The sequence below is a fragment of the Globicephala melas genome, chromosome 18 (genome assembly GCF_963455315.2).
Source record: "Globicephala melas chromosome 18, mGloMel1.2, whole genome shotgun sequence".
Taxonomy (NCBI): domain Eukaryota; kingdom Metazoa; phylum Chordata; class Mammalia; order Artiodactyla; family Delphinidae; genus Globicephala; species Globicephala melas.
The window spans coordinates 22,458,947-22,480,852 of NC_083331.1; the positions used below are offsets into that span (position 1 = coordinate 22,458,947).

General features: G+C 35.8%; 1 protein-coding gene across 2 annotated transcripts in view; it reads left to right on the plus strand.

Annotated features, from left to right (window-relative positions):
- CCDC122 (coiled-coil domain containing 122) overlaps positions 1 to 21,906 on the plus strand; it is a 34,082-nt gene that overhangs the window by 9,606 nt on the left and 2,570 nt on the right. For both annotated transcript variants that reach the window (XM_030882204.3, XM_030882193.2), the window contains 2 exons: positions 8,228 to 8,623; positions 9,381 to 9,497. In XM_030882204.3, the coding sequence (XP_030738064.1) occupies positions 8,435 to 8,623; positions 9,381 to 9,497 (306 nt within the window). In that variant the 5' untranslated portion in view covers positions 8,228 to 8,434. The remainder of the gene's footprint in view (positions 1 to 8,227; positions 8,624 to 9,380; positions 9,498 to 21,906) is intronic.

The window sequence follows — 21,906 nt, forward strand, 5'->3', positions numbered from 1 at the left end:
GCATAAAAAATATGTCACATAGAATTATTTTAAATTCACTCTATTTGATAGTTTTTCCTAAAATTCTGATTTGAAAGAAGGTTAAGTTTTTAAGCCTGTGTTCTTAAAGCTATGGCTCATGAATTACAAGTTGCCAGTGAACATTTCAGGTAGGTAAGGAACATTTCTGTGTTCCTTAAATTTCAAAGTATGTTCATAATTCCACCACAGGCATCTGGAAGCCATACTTGTTTTTGTATTCAGCATAATTAGACATAACTGTTCTCTGTTAATATAGCTAAAGGAGCAAAAATTAAAACAGTGTATTTAATTTTTAAAGGTTTTTTTATTAAATATAACATAGAAATGAAAAGAATATGCTCTAGAGCAGGGGTCCCCAGCCCCTGGGCCACGGACAGGTACCGATCTGTGGCCTGTTAGGAACTGGGCCACACAGCAGGAGGTGAGCAGCAGACGAACGAGCAAAGCTTCATCTGTATTTACAGCCGCTCCCCATTGCTCACATTACCTCTCTGCCTCCTGTCAGATGAGTGGTGGCATTAGATTCCCATAGGAGCGCGAACCCTACTGTGAACTGCACATGCGAGGGATCTAGGTTGTGCGCTCCTCATGAGAATCTAATGCCTGATGATCTGAGGTGGAGCTGAGGCACTGGGGAGCATCTGTAAATACAGATTATCGTTAGCAGAGAGGTTTGACTGCACAGAGACCATAATAAATCAATTGCTTGCAGATTCATATCAAAACCCTATCAGTGAGTGACAAGTGAAAACAAGCTCAGGGCTCCCACTGATTCTGCATTATGGTGAGTTGTATAATTATTTCATTATATATCACAATGTAATAATAATAGAAATAAAGTGCACAATAAATGTGATGCGCTTGAATCATCCCGAAACCATCTCCCCCCCAGTCCCCCACCCTAGGCCGAGGAAAAACTGTCTTCCATGAAACCTGTCCCTGGTGCCAAAAAGGTTGGGGACTGCTGCTCTAGAGCTGAACTGCCTAGTTTAAAAGAAGAGATTTGCTACTTCTGGTTCCATGGTTTAATCTCTCCATGCTTCTGTTTTCTCATTTGTAAAATGGAGATAATAATAAGACCTGCCTGTAAGGTTTTCATGACAATTAAATGAAATAATACTTGTAAACATTATGTAAGATATCCTTGCTGGGACCCTGGTAGGCAGTATGGGACCAGATTTTGATAATGGCTTTAGGTATTAGTGCATCAACAGAGATATGATGATAATAATTATACCTTTTTGGTAATATAGATTTCTTATAAGTATTTGCATTGCATTAGTCACTTTCAGAAAAGAATACATGTTGACAATAGGATATAATACAAAGATAATAATGTCTTAGATTTCTATAAAGTAATTTTCTATAAAAATTGTCAATCTTCAAAGAATTTTACAGATGTTTCACTTATGTTGAGGGCCTAATTTCTATTAAGCATTTTGCTAAATATAGTCCTCACTTTTACACCACTCACCGTCTATTAAAGAGGGAGACAAATAAGTAAACAAATAATTACATGCAGGGAACTGGTGTCAACAGTAGAAGCACAAACACAGGTTTAACACTGAAAGAGGAGTGATTGGTTGAGTTTTAAAAAATATCTGGAGTTCACTTGAATGATTAGGTGTCTGGGATAGGTTTGAGGGTTAGGGGGTGAGGAGGATGATATTCCAGACAAAAAGAACCTGAAAAAATTCACAGAGTCCTGAAATAAAATTGGTACATTCATAGAACTATAAGTAGTTTGATAGTGGAATAACATAAACTGTATCTTGAGAAGCAACAAGAGATGTATAGCATGATGAAAAACTTGAACTTTATTCTAGAGATGATGGGAGGGTTTTGATGGACTTCAAGCAAAAGAGTGAATGATTAAATTTACGTTTTAGAAAGAGAATTCTAGAAGCATGAAAGACACTTGTTATAATCCAACATCAATTTAAGATAAAAACTTCCAGCAAATTAGGCATAGAAGAGAGCTCCAGCCAACTAAAATAGGGCATCTACATAAATCCTACAGCCAACAGCATACCTAACAGGGAGAGACTGAATATTTCTCGCCTAAGATCAGGGATAAGGCAAGCATGTGTCTTCTCATCACTTTTATTCATTCTACGGTACTGATAATTCAAGCCACTCCTTGCAAGAAAAAGAAATAAAAGGCATCCAGATTGGAAAGGAGGGAGTAAAACTGTTTTTATTCACAGATAGCATGATTATTTCTGGAAAATCCTAAGGAATCTATTATTTTAAAAAGCTATTAGGACTAATAAGGGAGTTTAGAAAGGTTGCAAGATAAGATTAATTATAAATATCAGTTGTATTTACATATATTGAAAGAAACTATCAGAACTTAAAATTTTTAAAGCATTATCATTTACAGTAACATCAAAACTATGAAATACTTAGGGGTAAATTTGATGAAAGTTTTTGTGTTATAGACTGAATGTTTGTATCTCCCCAAAATTCATATGTTGAAGCCTTAATCACCAATGTGATTGTATTTGGAGGTGAGGTCTTTGGGAGGTAATTAGGCTTAGATGAGGTCATGAGAATGGGGTCCTGGTGGTAGGATTAGTGCCCTTATAAAAAGAGACTCCAGAGAGCTTTCTTTCTGCCATGTGAGGACACAGTGAGAAGGTGGCCCTCTACAAGCCAGGAAGAGTTCTTACCAGAACCTGACTATGCTGACACCCTTTCCAGCCTACAGAACTATGAGAAATAAATTTCTGTTGTCTTAGCCACTAAGTCTATGGTATTTTGTTATGGCAGCGCCAGCAAACTAAGACAATATGTAAGACCTGTATACTGAAAACTGTGAAACACTGCTGAGAGAAATTAAGGACCAAAATAGAGAGATATACCATTTTCATGAATCATAATATTCAGTATTGTTAACATGTGAGTTCTTTCTCTTTTATCTATTGTTTAAAAGCAGCTCCAATCAAAATCCCAGCAGGCATTTTTTAGAGAAATTGACAGGCTGATTCTAAAAGTCCTATGGAAATGCAAAGAACCTATAGTAGCCAAAACAACTGTGAAGAACAATGTTGGAAGTACTACTATTACTTTGTTTTTTTTTTTTTTTTTGGCCGCGCCACACAGCTTGCAGGATCTCAGTTCCCCAACCAGGGATTGAACCCGGGCCCTCGGTAGTGAGAGCCCAGAATCCTAACCACTAGGCCACCAGGGAACTCCCATAATATTACCTGACTTTGAGATTTATTATAGAGTACAGTAATCAGGACAGTGTAACATGGCATAGAGACAGACATATAGATCCATGGAACAGAACAGAGTAGTATCCAGAAATAGCCCCACACATAACAATTGATTTCAGAGGTGCTCTCATGGACAGAATGTTTGTGTTCCTTCCAATGTGATGGTATTTGGAGGTGAGGCTTTTAGGAGGTACATAGGTTTAGATGAGGTTGTGAGGGTGGGGGCCCTATGATGGGATTATAGGAAGAAAAAGAGATCCCAGAGCTTTTCTCTCTCCTTCTCCTTCTCCCTCTCCCCTTCTCCTTCTCCCTCTCCCCCTCCCCTCCCCCTCCCCTCCCCCTCCCCCTCCCCCTCCCTCTCCCTCCCTCTCTCTCTGCCATATGAGGACACAGCAAAAAGGTGTTTGTCTGCAAGCCAGGAATAGGCCTCTCACCAGTAACCAAATCTGCTGCACCTCGATCTTGGACTTTCTAGCCTCCAGAGTTGTAAGAAATCAAGTCGGTTGTTTATTCCACCCAGTCTATGGTGTTTTTCCGTTTTTGTTTTTTTTTTTATTTTATAGAAGCCCGAGCTGATTAAGACGGGTGCCAAGGCACTTCATTAGAGAAATGATAATCTTTCAACAAGTGGTGGAGCACAGCTGCATGCTAAAAGTGAACTTCAATTTCCACCTCATACTGTATATGAAAATTAAAAATGGATCATAGGCCTAAGTACAAGGATTGAAAGTACAAAGTATCTAGAAGAAAATATAGGAGAAAAACTTAGTGATGCTGGGTTTGGCAAAGGTTTCTTAAATAGTACACAAAAATTTTAAAAATTGGACTTCATTAAAAAACGTTTTTATTTCTGTTCAAAAGGCACTGTTATGAAAATAAATGTGAGGTATACCTGCTGGGGCCCTATGGGCATTTGGGTTGTCATAGACTGGGAGAAAATACTTGAAAACATATCTGACAATGTACTTGAATTTATTTATACTATATAAAGAACTCTTACAATTCAGGAAGGCAAACAACCTAGTTTAAAAATGGGCAAAAGATTTCAATGGTCATTTCATGCAAAAAGATATTGCAAAAGACAAGCACATGAAAAGATACTCAGTATCATCAATTATTAAAGAAATGCAAATTGAAATCATAATGAGATTTCATTCTGTACCCACTAGAATGGGTAAATTTAAAACGACTGACCATACCAAGTGCTGGTGCAGATATAAAAGAACTGGAATTCTCAGACCCAATTATTTTGGAATGTAAGTGATGTACCATTTGAAAAAATAGTTTACAGTTTGTTAAAAGTTTAAAATATGTCTACCATATAACCCATACATTCAATTTCTAGCTATTCATTTACCCAAGAGAAATAAAAGTGTATGCCCACTGGAAAACCAGGAACAACACAGATGTCTACCAGATGAATGAGTAAACAAAGTGTGGTATATTCGTACAAGAAATATTGCTCAGCAATAAAAAGAAAGAGCTACTGATATATCTAACAACATGGATGAGTCTCCAATTAGGCTGAGTGAAAGGAGTGAGACTAAAATTGTATATATTGTATGATTCTTTTCATATAAAATTCTTGAAAACGCAAACTAATTTTTGGTGACAGAGCAGATGAATGTTTGCCTGGAAACAGAGAGCTGAGGAGGGAAGGATAGATCACAAGGGATCAGGAGGAAACTTTTTTGGACATGTCTGATATTTGGACATGTGGGTAATGGATAAGTTCACTGTCTTAATTGTGACAGTCTCATGATCATAAAATTAAGTCAAAATTTATTAAATTGTAAAGTTTAAATATGTGCAGTTTATTTATATCAATTATATTTCAATAAATCTATTAACAAAGAAGGGAAGGAGAAGGGGGGAGGGAGATGAGAAAGAGGAAGGAAAGAAGGAAGGAGAGGGAGGAGGAGGAAGAGGAAGAGAAGCAGGAGGAGGGGGAGACGCAACAACAACAAGAAGACATAAAATTCTAGTGAAAGAGTAGAAGTGGATCGGAGGAGGAATTGAATAAAACCAGGGAGAAAAGTCAACAGTCTATTAGTTATGTTAGTCTAAGAAAGAGAAGAGATGATGACCAAATTAGTGTAAATGCCATCTCCCCATATTGATCAATAGGGTCAACAGCCTGATCTAGTTGACAGGTCATGTGTCCCTTTCCTGACCATTCCATGTACATCACTCATTGACCCATTTATTAAATATTTATAGAGCACCTACTTTGTGCCAGGTACTATTTTAACTACAGGGAAGATGGTGGTAAAGACGTTAGACAAGTTTACTGCACCCATGGAGTTTACTTTCTAGTTAGGGCAGGCAAGCAATAAAGATATAAAGTAATTCCATTGATTGAGGTGTTACAAAGGAAATACAATAGGATGATGTGTAGAGAATAATGGGGGAGGAAGGTGGATAGTTAATTTATCTTTTGATTCAGGGAAGACTGTTCTGAGGAGTAGTAATAAAGCTGAATTGTGAAAGACAAAGACCCCAGCAGGTAATAGCTAGGGATAGAGAATTCTAAGGTGCAGGGAACAATTAATTACAAATGCCCTTAGGAGAGAAGGAACTAGGTGTATTTCATAAACAAAAGGAAGCTGGAAGTGGGGAGAGTAGTACACAAGAGGGATGGCAAAGTGGATAGGGATTAGAGCATGTATGGCCTTAAAAGCCATATTACAGAATTTGAATTTTATTATTAGTGCAATGGAAAACCACTGGAGGATCTTGAGCAGAGAAGTAGCATGATATGATTTATGTTTTTAAAGGATTCTTCTGCCTGAAAAATGGAGTCTAGTTGGGGGAGAGGAGGAAGCATGGAAACAGGAGACCAGTTGGAAGCTGGACTATGCTACAAAGACTGGTCAGAAGTGAGCTGGGATTTTATATATTTTGGAGGCCCAACCATCAAGATTTGTTGGTAAATAGGTTGTGGGGGTTAAGGTAAAGGGAAGAATCAAGAATGACTACTAGGTTTTTAAGTGTCCAGGTGGAAAGTGGTACAGTTTATTGAAATCAGGAAAGCTGGAAGAGGAACATGTTGGGTGTGCAAATTAAAAATTCTTTCCTGAACCTGTGTAGTTGAGACATCTATTACATATCCAAATAGAACTGTCAAGTGGGCATTTTAAATATTAGAGCTGGAGATAAAGGTTGAAGTTCATCAGCACGCTGTATTTTTCAGTGTACTTCCCTCTCTTGTCTCTGCCAGGAAAAGGATAGGCTGGGTCTGCCTTTCTAGTGAAGTGCTTCCCTCCCCAAATTATAGATTCATTTAAAGAGGATGACCATACTGGATAGAAGAAAAAGGATAAAGGACTACAGTTTTATTGGTGGGAGGATCTACAGAACTTGATGAATAGTTAAATATAAAGAGAAGAGAGGGGCTTCCCTGGTGGCGCAGTGGTGAGAGTCTGCCTGCTGATGCAGGGGACACGAGTTCATGCCCCAGTCCGGGAGGATCCCACATGCCGTGGAGCGGCTGGGCCCGTGAGCCATGGCCACTGAGCCTGTGCGTCCGGAGCCTGTGCTCCGCAACGGGAGAGAACACAACAGTGAGAGGCTTGCGTACTGCAAAAAAAAAAAGAGAAGGGAGGAATTAAATATGGCTCCCAAAGGAATACCATTAACTAAGTTTGGGAACATAGGGGTGTGGTAATTTGCATTTTTAGTCCCAAATCTTCATCCTTGTGTATACACCCTTTGCCATTTATCATTATAATGCCCTCCCATAATGGGTGGATATACTTTCTACCCCTCCACTGAGATTTGATCATGTGACCAGCTGGGATGTTATTCAAACAGAAGTTTGAAAAAGTTGTTCCATAATTGGGCTTCCATTCTTCTGCATCTGCTATCATCATGAGAAGGACATGCCTGTCCTGGCCCACTGGAGGATAAGATACATGTGAAGCAAAGCCAGGACACCCCGGTTGGCCCAGTTGAAGCCAACCTAAATCATCTTACAGCCAGCCAACCTCCAGACATTTGAGGAAATCCAACCAAAGTCAACAGAACCACCTAGCCAAGCCCAGTTGCTTCTTATCACATGAGCAATAAACACTAGTTATATGTCATGGAGGTTTTGTGATTCTGACAATAAGTGACTGATACAAGGGAGAGCAGGTTGGGATCGGGGAGGGGAGGATTAGTCTGATTTTTGGACACGATGAATTTGAGATGGCCAGTGGCAGCTGGGTGTAGGACTTAACAGCCACTTACATTCTGTGAATCATTAGCATATATGTATCTCAAGATCTAAGTATGGATAAGATTACCCAAGGAGTATATACAGAATGAGAGGAGGAGATTATGATGGCTGCATCCTGAGGAAAACCTGTATTTGAAGGAAACATCGAGATTGAAAAGCAATGCTCAGAGGTATCTGAGGAGAAGAAGAGAAGAGTACTGGTGGGTTTTAAAAAGGAGGTGCCGGTTAGAAATGCCAAATGCCTCAGAGAGGCAAAGCTAAATATACCTTTAAACTCATCTTACAAGTGAAGACAGTGAGGTTTGAATAGGGTAATTAAGTTTGCTATGTATGATCACGCCAACTAGTAAATAGTAGTAAGGACACTAGAACCTAGATCTTTTGTGTTTTCAATTCAGGGTTTTATCATTTTCATCATATAGATTTTCTTTAGTTTGTACTTCTGATTGCCCACAAATATATTAGTAAAATGATTGTAAAGTATCTTTTACATATAAAATGTTAAGACAAAGGATAAAATTTTAATATTTAGAATTAGATGAACATTAAAAAATAAGAAATATATAACCCTGGGCTCCCTCTGATTATAAAATAATTTTGTTACTTTATTACATGTCTCCGGTTATGCATCAATTTTTCTGTATCTGATAAATATATATTTTTTATGTTAAGTGATTTTTCTACACACACTATGGATCAAAACAATGACTTTTCTTTCATGTTGAATATCATGAACTAATAATAATAATGTTGAAATATCTTACAGAATGAACTTCATGAGCTTAAAACACAAATAGCATCTGTCTCTGCAGAAACTAAAGAAACGGAAAGGCAAATTTATCAGCAAGATGCTGCCATACAGACTACCAAACTTCAGTGTGGAAACCTGGAAAATCAAATCAAATCCTTACATACAGAAAATGTGAAGCTTAAATTTGACATAGAGGCAGCACAAGAAGATTTTGAGGAACAAATGATAAGATATAATGAATACTATGCAAAAATAAAAGCACATAAAGATAGTTTGAGAGAGGTAGAGAGCAAATGGTCATTCATGACTGAACTCAATGAGAAACGAGACCTTGTTAAAAAACTAAAGACAATGAAAGAGGAACTTATGCATCTCCAAAATCCAGAAGGAAACCTGATGAAACAAGTACAGGTTTGAAATATCACTTATTAAAATGTTTTCTATTATTCCTTTTATTGCAAGTACACTTACTAAGTGATAAACTTATCATTAACTTAATAAAATACCCATGGGTGCTCTAACTCGATTCACAAATTTGAAAACTTGTATAAGTGCATGAGTTATGTAACAACTATGCCATATGTGCAAATGCATGAAGGAAACATCCCCAAATCCCTTATGGATTAATAAAAATATATAGTCAAACAAAATCACAGTGAACAATTAATCCATTTGTTACAGAAGGTGTGACTCACAAAGATGTTGAAACTCTAGCTTCCAGGCTAATGGATACAGACCAATTAAAATCAATTTAGTGTGCTTAATGCTATTATACAAACAATATGAATTAATAATTGTACCCTAAGCATCTTTTTCTTAATAGTCTTTGAAGATGTTGGGAGATAAAAACTTAAAATAGCTATTATTTTTTGCTAAAGAATTTAAAAATATCCTTTATATTGTAGCTGGGCAATTGCCCCTGTGGCTACCACTTTCCTTTATGTCTTATTTTCATTTGGTTTTTACTTCTATATTTTCAAATCTAAGGTTTGCTTGTTTGAACAACCATTCTTTGTTCCTCGTACCTATAGAAGTAATATTCTAATCCTATTTATCAAAATTAAATGTGATGGCTAGTATTCTTAAATTATAGAAACACTGAAAATCTTGGATTTATATTGACCATTCATTGTTTGATGTGTATATTTTAAATTCTATAAACATACAGGAAGACATTATAAACCTAAAGGATAAAATTATAACTGTAAAAGAATCCATCATTGAAAAAACTTGTTTTCTTGAGGAAGAAAAAAAGACACATGAAAAATTAAGAAAAGAAATAGAGGTAAGTCTTAATTATCTGGATTTCAATGTTTTATGGGATCATTTTTTAAACTTTTACTATAGTCATAATTTCCATAGTTTACTCTCAATTCCCAAAATAGCTAGAGAACAAAAAAGAACTACAAAAAGCAGTGGATAAGTCTAAACCATTAATAGGTAAGTATAGAGACTCCCTCATTCAAAAATATTCAAATATATTAGTACATTCAAAGAAAGCAAGTACTCACTGTTATTTAAATCTGGCCTAGAATTCTTCCAGGTCGTATTCCACCAATTTTGTACCCAGTTAATGGCTAGAAAGCAGAGGCTAATACTGTATGTGGCCTTTTCAGATTGGCTTCTTTCACCTAACAATATGCATTTAAAATCCTTCCATGTGGGGGCTTCCCTGGTGGTGCAGTGGTTGAGAGTCCGCCTGCCGATTCAGGGGACATGGGTTCGTGCCCCGGTCCGGGAAGATCCCACATGCTGCGGAGCGGCTGGGCCTGTGAGCCATGGCCGCTGAGCCTGCGCGTCCAGAGCCTGTGCTCCGCAACGGGAGAGGCCACAGCAGTGAGAGGCCCGCGTACCGCAAAAAAAAAAAAAAAAAAAAAAAAAAAAAAAATCCTTCCATGTGTTTTCATGTCTTGATAGTGAGCTGAGTGATAATTCCATTCTCTAGATGTACCACTGTTTATCCATTCACCTGCTAGAGGACATCTTTCTTGCTTCCAGGTTTAGGCCATTATGAATAAAGTTGCTATAAACATAAAAAAAAAAGAAAGTAGAAGCTATCCAGTCAAAAATATGACCACTCCTAGACAGAAATTAAAGACTCTTCAAAGTAAAGTAAAGACAATGGAAGTATTGGTATTCTAAACTCCTCTGACTTCCTATTTGTAATTTTCAACTGTCCAATTAAAAACAACAAACTGATATGTAAAATTAAAAGTGAAACTAAATTTGAGGTGCCACTGGCAGACCTCTATAGTCATTATTGTTTAGATGAGGGCAGAACAAAAATGGAAAAGTGTACGTTGTTAAGGGCAAAAAAATAATTTTCACCCTTAAAAATTACTTTGGAAAATAAAAAGATGTATATTTTCAACTTGTTTGTGTCTAATTTGACACAATAAAAAAAACCTGAGGAATTTGAAGACAAAGACCCTCACCTTTACAAAACATTCTCTTCAAGAAACACCATGATTTTATCTTATATTTTACTAGCAATCTAAATAAATGGATATTTTTTTACCCTTCTAGATATCAAGATTTATTATAAAACTATAATAGTAAGACAGTATATAAGTGGCATAGAAATAGAAAAAATGATTAATGAAACAGAAAAAAAGAATCCAGAAATAATCCATCATAAAGGGTACAAACAAAAATAAGTTAGCCATATGAAAAAATAAAGACAATTTTGAAATAAAATTAGATTCCTACCTCTTAACACACGCATGCACATGCTTCCACGAGGATTGAAGACAATATAGGAGACAAACTTAACCATTTGTGTTACAGAAGTATTTATTTTAAAAGACACACAGACATATATGCAAACTACATGATTAAATGTTACTTTTGACTATATCATAAATTTCTAGATTATTGAGATGCAGCATAACAATAAAGAAGACAAGACTCATTTTGAGAGAGGGTATTTGTAACATACATAAGTGACTAAGAGATAAGAAAATTTCAAACAAGTTTCAAATACAACATTGGTAAAATGGTATGAAAAGTCTTACCTTTCAAAACATGAATATCAAAAAGAAAAACCCAATGGAAATGATGAACAACCTCGCTAACAATAAGGGGTTGATAATTCAAACCACAATAAGGCCCCATATTTAGCCTGTCAGTTATCAATATTACAATTTGTAAGATGTGGACCACCTGAATTCTAAAATACTATTGGTATGAGTATAAATTGGTTAAAGCATTTTGGAGAGAAATTTGAGATTCTTAGTAATTTTTATTAAGGTATAATTGTCATAAGAGTAGGTACACTATTTATAAGGGTTTAGCTTGATTAATTTTGGCAATTTATACATACACCTGGGTTACCATGACCTAGATCAAGATATAAAACTTTTGCATCATGCCCAGAAAGTTCTCTTGTCCCTTTTCCTCAGGCTACCACTATGCTGATTTTGAAAACAGCTTTATTGAGATATAATTCACATACCATACAATTCACCCATTTAAACTGCATAATTCAATGGGTTTTAGTATGAATACAGATAATTTGTAACCATTACCATAGTAAATTTTAGAAATTTTCATCACCTCAAAAGAAACCCCATACCCTTTAGCTGTGCCCTCTCCATGTGTCTATTGTATTTACCCATATTTTTACTCCACCATATTCTTTCTTCCTTCCTGATGTTCTAAGATTTCCTCTTTTATCATTTCCTTTCTCTTTAGAAAATTTCTAAATCATTCTTTTAGGAGAAGTCGGCTGGTGGCAGTCTCTGGGTTTTTTCTTTTTTTTCATCTGAGAATGTCTTCATTTCCCTTTCATCTCTGAAAGATATTTTGGTGGATATAGAATTCTGGGTTGACAGTTCTTTTCAGTTGAAAAATGCTGTGCCACTTCTTTCTCGTCTCTATGATTTCTAACAGCTAATCCACTGTCATTTGAATTGTTTTTCTCTCTACAGATAAGGTATTTGTTTCTTGCTGCTTTCAAACTTTCCTGTCTTTAGTTTTCAGAAGTTTTACTATTATATATTTTAGAACTAATTTCTTTGGATTTATACTATCTGGAAAATTCTCAGCTTCTTGATTCTGTAGGCTTATGTCTTTTGCCAAATTCGAGAAGTTTTCAGCTCTGATTTATTTGAATACTTTTGCAGTTCTGCCCTCTTTTCTCCTAACCTTCCAGGACTCTGATGACACAAATCATAGGTCTTTTTGTGATATAGCCCTACAGGTCCCTGAGGCTCTCTTCATTTCTTTTTTTGTCTTTTGTCTTTCAGTTTTTCAGATTGAGTAATCCTTAGAGTTCTATCTTCCATTCACTGATTCTTTCCTTTATCCCCTCCATTCTGCTATTGAACCATTCCATGAAATTTTTTATTTCAGTTACTGTGTTTTTTCCATTTGGCTCTTTGTATCCTTTTTTCCTTTGCTGAGACTTTTTATAATATTCGTTTGTTTCAGGCAATTCATAATTACTCATTGAAGCATTTTTATGATGATCGGCTTTAAAATGCTTGTCAGATGATGCTAACTTCTGCATTTTCTTGGTGTTGGCACATGTTGATTGTTATTTCTTACTCACTTTGAGGTCTTCCTGGTTCTTGCTTTGAGGAGAGATTTTCTATTGAGATCTGGACATGTTGGGTACTATGTTTTAAGACTCTGGGTCATTGTTGCTTCCAGGTAGTACTGGAAGTTCAGAGTCTCCATGGACACTCATGGAGGGAAGAAGGGCTTCTTGTTACTGCTAGTCAAAAGTGGGAGTTCTGGCTGCCCACTAGGCTTCTGTTGATAAGCCCGTGGCTGGGAAAGGGCAGGAGCACCTCTTTACTGCTCCCGTGTAGATGTGGCCTTGCTACTACTGAGCGGTGGTAAAAGCCCTGACTCTCCACTAGGCCTCCTCTGACATTCTCCCAGTGAGGAGGGGGAAGAATGCCTTGTTACCACTAGATGGGAGTAGAAGTCCAGCCTTCCCAGATGGGCTCCACTCACACCAGAGGATGTGGTTTGTTACTTTCCAGAGGGAATGAAAAATCCTGGCTCCCCAGTCAGCCTTCTCTGACACCACCCCAGCAGGAGGACCAGGGCACCTTTTAATAGCCCAGCAAAGGTGAAAGTGTAGGCTTTGCTAGTGTGGGTGGTGTGGGGCCATAGTTTTTTCTATGGTGTTTGACTTGAGTAGTTACTACCTAAAAGTTTTCAGTCTTGCATAGTCTGCCTTTTTCCTGGTCCTTTGGCTAGAAAACAGGCTTTTCTTGGAGTTTTTTGTTTTGTTTTGTTTTGTTTTTGTCTGCACCTATTGGCATTTCCAGCTTGCTGTCTTCCCCATATCCAGTCTGGGATATATGAGGCAAAATGAAAACCCAGGGAACTCATTACCAAGTCGTTCCTAGGATCCTAAGGTCTCCAGCCAGTCTGGCTTCTCTCCACCTTTCAGAAGCTTCTTATGCTAATATTACATACAGTGTCCAGGGATTTTAGTTGTACTTAGCATGAGGAATAGGTATATGAAATGCATCTACTTTATTTTGACAGAAGCAGAAGTGTACATAGGTATTTTTAGTGGTAAAGGGTGATGTAAATGTCTACTAATGATAGATTTAGATGGAATGTCATTGAGCTTGAGACCAGTTTTTAATGTTTTCATCAGTATATTTCTTATCGTGAAATTTAATAAAGTCTTTTAAGCTTTCATAATAGGGTTACTAAAGATACTTTTAGGCTTTTTAATTTTAGTTTTATTAACTCTAATGCATTAAAAAGTAGTCCTCAATTCTATCACAACATTATGATTGAAAAAATGAAAATCTAAGAAATTAGAGATTATCTGTAATAAACTATAACACTGAAGGACAAATACCACAGCCACAGCATTGTTTTGAGAGCACTGCATTTTTTTCCCAACAACTTCATTTATTGCTTGATGAGAATTTATCATTGACACAAGTAACTTCTTTCTCAAAACAACTAGTTTAAGAGTATAAATTTAAGTACCAGAAGATTTTTATTACTTATTTCTTTTTTGAGTCTTTTTTTTTTTTTTCTATTCCTTCTGGATGTTTTTAGCCATGGTCTTGGTATAGTTCATGGTCATCTTTTGCCTGGATTATAGCATTCTTTTGTTCTAATGTTTAATTCTTTCAATATTTTGTGCTTTGCATGTTTAATCTTGATATTAATGTTGCTTTTTACATTTTTTGATTAAGAAAAACTGAAAATGGTTTTTGAATTTTACATGGTTTTTTTTTAGTCAAATGAATGTTTTTGGTAATTTTAGGCCATGTCTGAATGAAAGAAGTATTTCCAAATAATTATCCCAAAATGCCTTTTTTCCCTGTCTATTGTCTGTCCTTATATATATTTTAGAAGAAAGGAACTAAAGAGAGGAAAATAAAGATAAGTTATGAGTCACTGATGAAGAAAAGTGGGGAAGCAAAATACAAAGCAAACAAACACAAAGCATTAAGCAGGAATCATTTTTAAAAACATGTTATTTGCCAAATCCAAGAGTTTTCAGGGAAGGGAAACTAGAGCAGTTAAGAAGTTTTTAGCAAATGATGAGTGCTGCAAGTAACATTTTGTGATAAACAGGTATTGTGTAAAGCATTTTAAGATTTATTAACGGTTACCCTTGCCTACATTTTGTTCAATTTGAGCTCCAAATTTAAGGGACAGGGAAAAATTCAGAGTGCTTTTGGAGCTACTAGGGATCAGGAACAAAATACGTTTCACTTGTTACAATGCAACATGCAGGTTACACAATTAACTAATCTATTCATTTACTGAGGTCAGCCACAGAAATGATTACACAACTAGAAAGCCGGTCCTACGTGAAAAACCCAAAGAAGCAAAGGTAAAAAGGTAAACTAAAGGCAGGGTAAGAATGATTCAGATAGCTAGATGACATGGTAACAAATGATTCTGTCTTACAAAAGGTACAAGAAGAAATGTTCAGTATTATTAAATCTATTGCTGTTTATTGAGTGCCTGGTATTTTTCAAGCACTTTATGTAGGCTATCCCATTTAAATTCTCACAGTAGCATATTTTACAGAATTTCAGAAAATTTAAATAACTTGTACAAGGTTATATAGCTAGTGATAAGGAACAGAATAGAATATGAGTCCATGTCTTTTGGACTCTACTCCCAGTCTTTTTAAAAAATGGTTTTCACTTCTGTGGAAATATATTCTCCTTGGAAAAGATTAAAATTTTAGAGGGAAGGCTAAAGTTCCTTTGACCGCTGCCTCCCATTACATTGCTCTCTTATCACACTCACCTATTCCTAATGGCAACCGCTGTTTGGTGTGTGCACTTGGGTAAGCATGAGTATGTATGTATATATGTATATATACACATGTGCATGTACACACACACATGAACACACATCTATGCATAGGGGAAGATTACATAAAGTACCATACATATAATTTTGCAACTACTTTACTTACTCAATAACCTATATCATAGTTTTTTTTCATATTAGTACCTATGGGCCTACATTATTCTTTTGAACTGCTGCAAAATATCTCACAGTATGACTATACCTTAAATTATATAAACATGCCACAACTGATAGACATTAAGTTATTTCCAGCGTTTCACTATTAAAAGTAGTGTTGTAGTGAACATAGTACACACACCCTTTGTATCAAGAAGTAGAATTACTGGGTCGTAAGATAAGTTCCATGATCTTACTAATATTTAATATGTTCTCTTAATAATTATCACCACAAATAATAATAATAACTTACGTTTGAAATCATTTTATACTGTTTTAGGTATTCCTACCCCTCATCATGAGGTTGATTGAGTAAATATTAAATTTGGCCTTATTCGGAGCCCCAAACTTCTGTATTATCTCCCTTCAAATCCTTGGCTTTAACTTGAACTGCAGTTGCATTGGGGGTGGGGGTAAAATTTCAAGGATCACGGTGGGGAAAAACAGCTACAATGCTGAAGAACTGACCTGAGATTTTAGCATCTGCCCACTGCTACTACTGCCACACTTTAGGAGTAAAGACCATACTCAGAACTAAGAACTAACATAAAACTAGACTAAAGACAAGGCCTAGATCTAAGAACAAAACTGAAATGGACACTCTCTAGCAAAAGTATAAAATAAAGTCTCACAAGTTCAAGATGATCCACCAGTAACTTAACTGACTGTTAGAACAAAATTCAAAACTTTTCAGAATAAAATAACATAATCCAGAGTTTATAATATATGTACACTGTTCAGTTAATTAAAAGCATTCTTACACATGTAAACAAATAGAAAAGTATTACCAATAATTAAGAGAATAATCAAGAAAAACAGTTGAATAATTAATCAAGTCACAGTTGACTCAGCAGTTGTTCGGCAGGGATGGAAAATTATGATTAAATACGTTAAATATTCTACAGCAGCAGTCCCCAACCTTTTTGGCACCAGGGACCAGTTTCGTGGCAGACAATTTTTCCACGGACAGGGATGGGGGGAGTAGAGCAATGGTTCAGGCAGTAACGCGAGTGATGAGGAGAGATGGGGAGCTGCAGATGAAGCTTTGCTCACTCGCCTACTGCTCACCTCCTGCTGTGCGGCCTGGTTCCTAACAGGCCGCAGACCAGTACTGGTCCACGGCCCCGGGGTTGGGGACTCCTGTTCTACATGAAAGACGGATACACAGTAATGGGTAAAGAGAAAGAATATTAATCATATAAAAGAACCAAATGGAAATCTTAGAACTGAAGAAAAAGTTGAAAAAAATTATTGGATGTAATTGATAGCAGGTTAGACACAACAGGAGCAAGATCTTTCTTAAACTTGAAGACAGATCAGTAGAAGTCATCAAAGCAAGCATACAGAGAAAAAGAAAAAAAACTGAAGAAAATGCATAGAGCCTCAGTGACTTGTGAGACCATGTTAAGCAATGTGACATATGGGTAATTAGAGTTTCAGGAGGTGAGGAGAGAGAGAGAAAAGGGAACAGAAATATTAAGAAATACTGGCCAACAATTCTCCAAACTTGACTAAAAGAATAACTCATAGATTCAAGAAATTTACCAAACCCAAAGCAGGAGAAATACAGAGAAAACTGTATCTAAGGAAATTATAGTCAAGCTACTGAAAACCAAATACAAAGAAAAAAATCTTAAAAGCAGCCAGAAAACAAGACACATTAAATATACAAGAACAGTGATGGTTATTGATTTTTTTAATAGACTTTATTGTTTTAGAGCAGTTTTAGGTTCACAGCAAAATTGAGCAGAAGGTACAGAGTGTTCCCTCATACTCCCTGCCCCCTGGCAGCCTCCCAAGCTATCAACAGCTCCCACCAGGGTGGTACATTTGTTACAACTGATAAACCTAGGTTGACACATCATTATCACCCAGAGTTCATAGTTTACATTAGGGTTTACTCTTGGTGGTGTACCTTCTATGAATTTTGACAGATGTATAATGACATGTATCCACCATTATAATATCATACAGAGGAGTTTCAGGGGAGTGGTGGTGGTGGGATGAATTGGGAGATTGGGATTGACATATACACACTAATATGTATAAAATAGATAACTAATTTAAAAAAAAGAAGAGTTTCACTGTCCAAAAAATCCTCTGTGCTCTATGTATTCATCCCAACCTCTGTCAGCCACAGATCTTTTTACTGTCTCCATGGTTTTACCTTTTCCAGAATATCATATAGTTAGAATCATACAGTTTGTGGCCTTTTCAGATTGGCTTCTTCCACTTAGTAATATGCATTTAAGGTTCCTTGTAACATTTCATGGCTTGATAGCTCATTTTTTGTTTTATTTATTTATCTTTTTAGTGCTAAATAATATTCTGTTGTCTGGATATACAACAGTTTATTCTTTCACCTACTGAGGGACATCTTGATTGCTTCCAAGTTTTGGCAATTACAAATAAAGCTGCTATAAACATCTGTATTTTTGTGTGGATATCAGTTTTCAACTCCTTTGGGTAAATGCCAAAGGGTGTGATTGCTGGATCATGTGGTAGAGTATGTTTAGTTTTGTAAGAAACCACCAAGCTGTCTTCCAAAGTGGCTGGACCATTTTGCATTCCCACCAGCAATGAATGGAGAGTTCCTCTTGCTCCACATCCTCACCAGCATTTGGTGTCATCAGTGTTGCAGATTTTGGTCATTCTAATAGGTGTGTAGTGGTATCTCATTGTTTTAATTCTCATTTCCCTGATGACATTTCATGTGGAGCATGTTTTCATATGCTTATTTGCCATTTGTATATCTTTTCTGGTGTGGTGTCTGTTCAGGTTTCTGGCCTATTTTTTAATCTGGTTATTTTCTTATTGTTACATTTTAAGAGTTTGTTGTATATTTTGAATAACAGTTCTTTATCAGATGTGTCTTTTGCAAATATTTTCTCCCAGTCTGTGGCTTGTCTTATTTTCTTGACAGTGTCTTTTACAGAGCAGAAAGTTTAATTTTTATGAGGTCCATCTTATCAATCATTTCTTTCATGGATTGTGCCTTCAGTGTTGTATGTAAAAAGACATCACCAAACCCAGGGTCATCTAGGCTTTCTCCTGTGTTATCTTCTAGGAGTTCTATAGTTTTGCATTCTATGTTTAGGTCTGTGATCCACTCTGAGTGTAGACAGAAAAGAAATAAATAAAAAAGGCAAAATAGACTAATGGAACACAAATATTGAAATGGTAGACTCAAACCCAAACATATCAGTGGTTACATCAAATGTAAATGGACTAAACATTCCAATTAAAAGGTAAAAATTATCAGATTGGATTGAAAAAACAATTTGCGAACATAACTTTTTCACAAGAGATGCACTTTGAATATAAAGACACAGACAGGTTGAAAGATAGAAAAAGATAAGCTATGAAGACATCAGTCTTAAGAAAGCTGGTCATGGCTGTATTAATATCAAGTAGATTTTAAGATATGGACTACCATCAAAGTTGAAGAGGGCCAGTCAATTCACCAGAAACAAATAATAATACTAAATGTGTATTTACCTAATCATAAAGCTTCAAAATACATAAGCAAAAACTGACAAAATTAAAAAGAAAAAGATACAAATCTACAATCATATTGGAGAACTTAACAACTTTTTTGAGTAGTTGATAGAACAATACACAAAATCAGTAAGCAAGCATATAGAAAATTTGAACAACTTATCTACCAACTAAACCTAATTACCATATATAAAATACTCCACCTAATAACTGTTGATTATATTTTATTTTCAAAGGCACATGGAACATTCACCAAGATAGACAGTACACTGGATGATAAATTTCAAAGAATTTGGTATTCTTTGATAACAGCAGAATTTAATTAAAAATCAGTAACAGTAAGAAAGCTAGAAAATACATAAACATTTTGAAATTGAGTATCACAATTATAAATAATCCATGAGTCAAAAAAGAAATCACAAAAAAAGAAGAAATCATGAGAATTATTACAAAATATTTGAAATTGAATGATAATGAAAACACAGCATATAAAAAACCATAGGGTATAGCTAGGGCAGTATTTAGAGGAAAATTTACAGCTTTAAGTGTGCATATTAGAAGAGAAAAAAGGTTTAAAAGCAATTATCTAAGCTTCCATCTTAAGAGACTAGAAAATAAGAATAAATTCAGCCCATAGCAAATAGGAAGAAATGACATAATAAATAGAAATCAGTGAAATAGAAAATGGAAAATCAGAGAAAATCAGCAAAGCCAAAAGTTGAAAAGACTAATAAAATTGATAAACCATAACAATACTGATCAAAAAATGAGGATCGTGGGGACACTACTTTAGGTCCTATAGACTTAAAAGGATGATAAAGGCCTATTATAAAGAACAATAAATTTAACAACTTAGATGAAATGGACAAATTCCTTGAAAAGCGCACATACCATCAGTAACACAGGAAGAAATTACTTTTATGTTTAGACCTATGATCCATTTAAAATTAGGCTATATAAATGGTGTAAAGTAGGAATCAATGAAATTGAACTCATAATTAAAACCCTCCCCACAAGGAAAGCTTCAGACTGACATGGCTTCACTGGTAAATTCTATCACACATTTAAGGAAGAAATAATACCCAGCCTATACAAATTTTTTCAGAAAATGGAGGGTGGAACTCTTCCCAGCTTATTTTAGGAGGCCAGCATAACCCTGACACAAAGAATGAACAGGAACATTACCAGAAAAGTAATTACAGACCAATGTTCCTCATGAACGTAGATGCAAAATATTTTCAAATTGACATCCGCTGGTATGTATAAAAAGGTTAGTAACTCATGACCAGGCAAAGTTTATCTCAGGAATGCAAAGTTGGTTTAACTTTCAAAACACAAACAATGTAAAGAAGTGAAGGAGCCAGTCATGTAGATCTGAGGAATAGCTTTCCAGGCAAAGGAAAAAATAAGTGCAAAAGTCTTAAGATGAGAACGTACTTGGACTCAGATTCTAGAAGTGAAGTATGCCTAGAGTGAAGGGAATGAAGAGGCCACTCTTTTTGCCACTGTGTTTTCTGAGCACCACCCCTGCTTCATTATTATTCTTATTTCTGCCTTGAGTGTAACAATAACTAAATAAGAATAGTAACCCCTCCATTTCTTAGAGGCAAAAAAAGCTGTATTCTCTCCAGAACCACTACATCCTTAGCTGTGTAATGGTATTCAAGTTTGAATATTGACACATACCAAAGGCAGAATTATACCAATAGAGGCTGAACAATTGGCTGGCCTTCAAGAAGGCTCACAATGTGACCTTCATCTTTACGAAGTTACTTCTTGGCCAAAACCTCCTTTTAGCCTTGTGGGCTTAGAAAATTAACCTTTTAAATATCCCAGGGTTGCGTAGACATGGAGAAGTGCTAGTAGAGTTCACAAGAACCTGATGTATAAAACTCAAATGCCAGTTTATTAGTTTACAATAATAAACAAAACTCTCAAGGAAATCAGAAAACCTATCAGTCATCAGTGCTGCTTCTCCCTGTAAGGAAACTACACTGGAAGCCAAATTATCATAAAGCTGGTTACTGAGCATGGAAATCAAGTCAGTCATTTGAGTTGGAGTGTTCTTAACCTCTGGCTCTGGACACTCAAGGAGCCAATCTCCGTAACAGTGTTATTCTTATCAGACAGTCACTGGATGGGAACTACCAACACGTGCCTCCTTCACTTGCCTATTTTTGTGCTACGTTCTTCACATAAACCCTTCTGATGATATATTCTTTCTTTAGTTTATATTAATACCTCCTGTGATATCTAGCTGAGGCTGGTGATCTAGAGTCCCACTAAGGGGACTTTGCATGTCTCTACTCTGATCCATGGTGTATTAGTTTCACAGCTTCACTGCTGAAGAATAATTTTAGATGCGGGCTAATATGATTTATGGAATAACCAAAATTTTGTTCTAGTTTTTTGATTTCTATTAGTATATTCTATGAACATGTATATAAGCATATTCAGTGACTATATTCTCCTTATGAATGTATGCTATTGGATATATCAATGGATGTATTTATTACATATTAATATATGCAGTGATATGTATTACATATATACGTATAAGTTGATATATATCCCTTTGGATATACTTGATATATTAAAAATCTTATTTTGAATATAGTTTCATTATCTAATATGATGTTTCTGTTTACCAATTTAATTTATAATTCTTTTAAAGTCATTTTCTGTTTTGCCAATATATCAGGAGGCCTAGTTCACCAATTTGAATG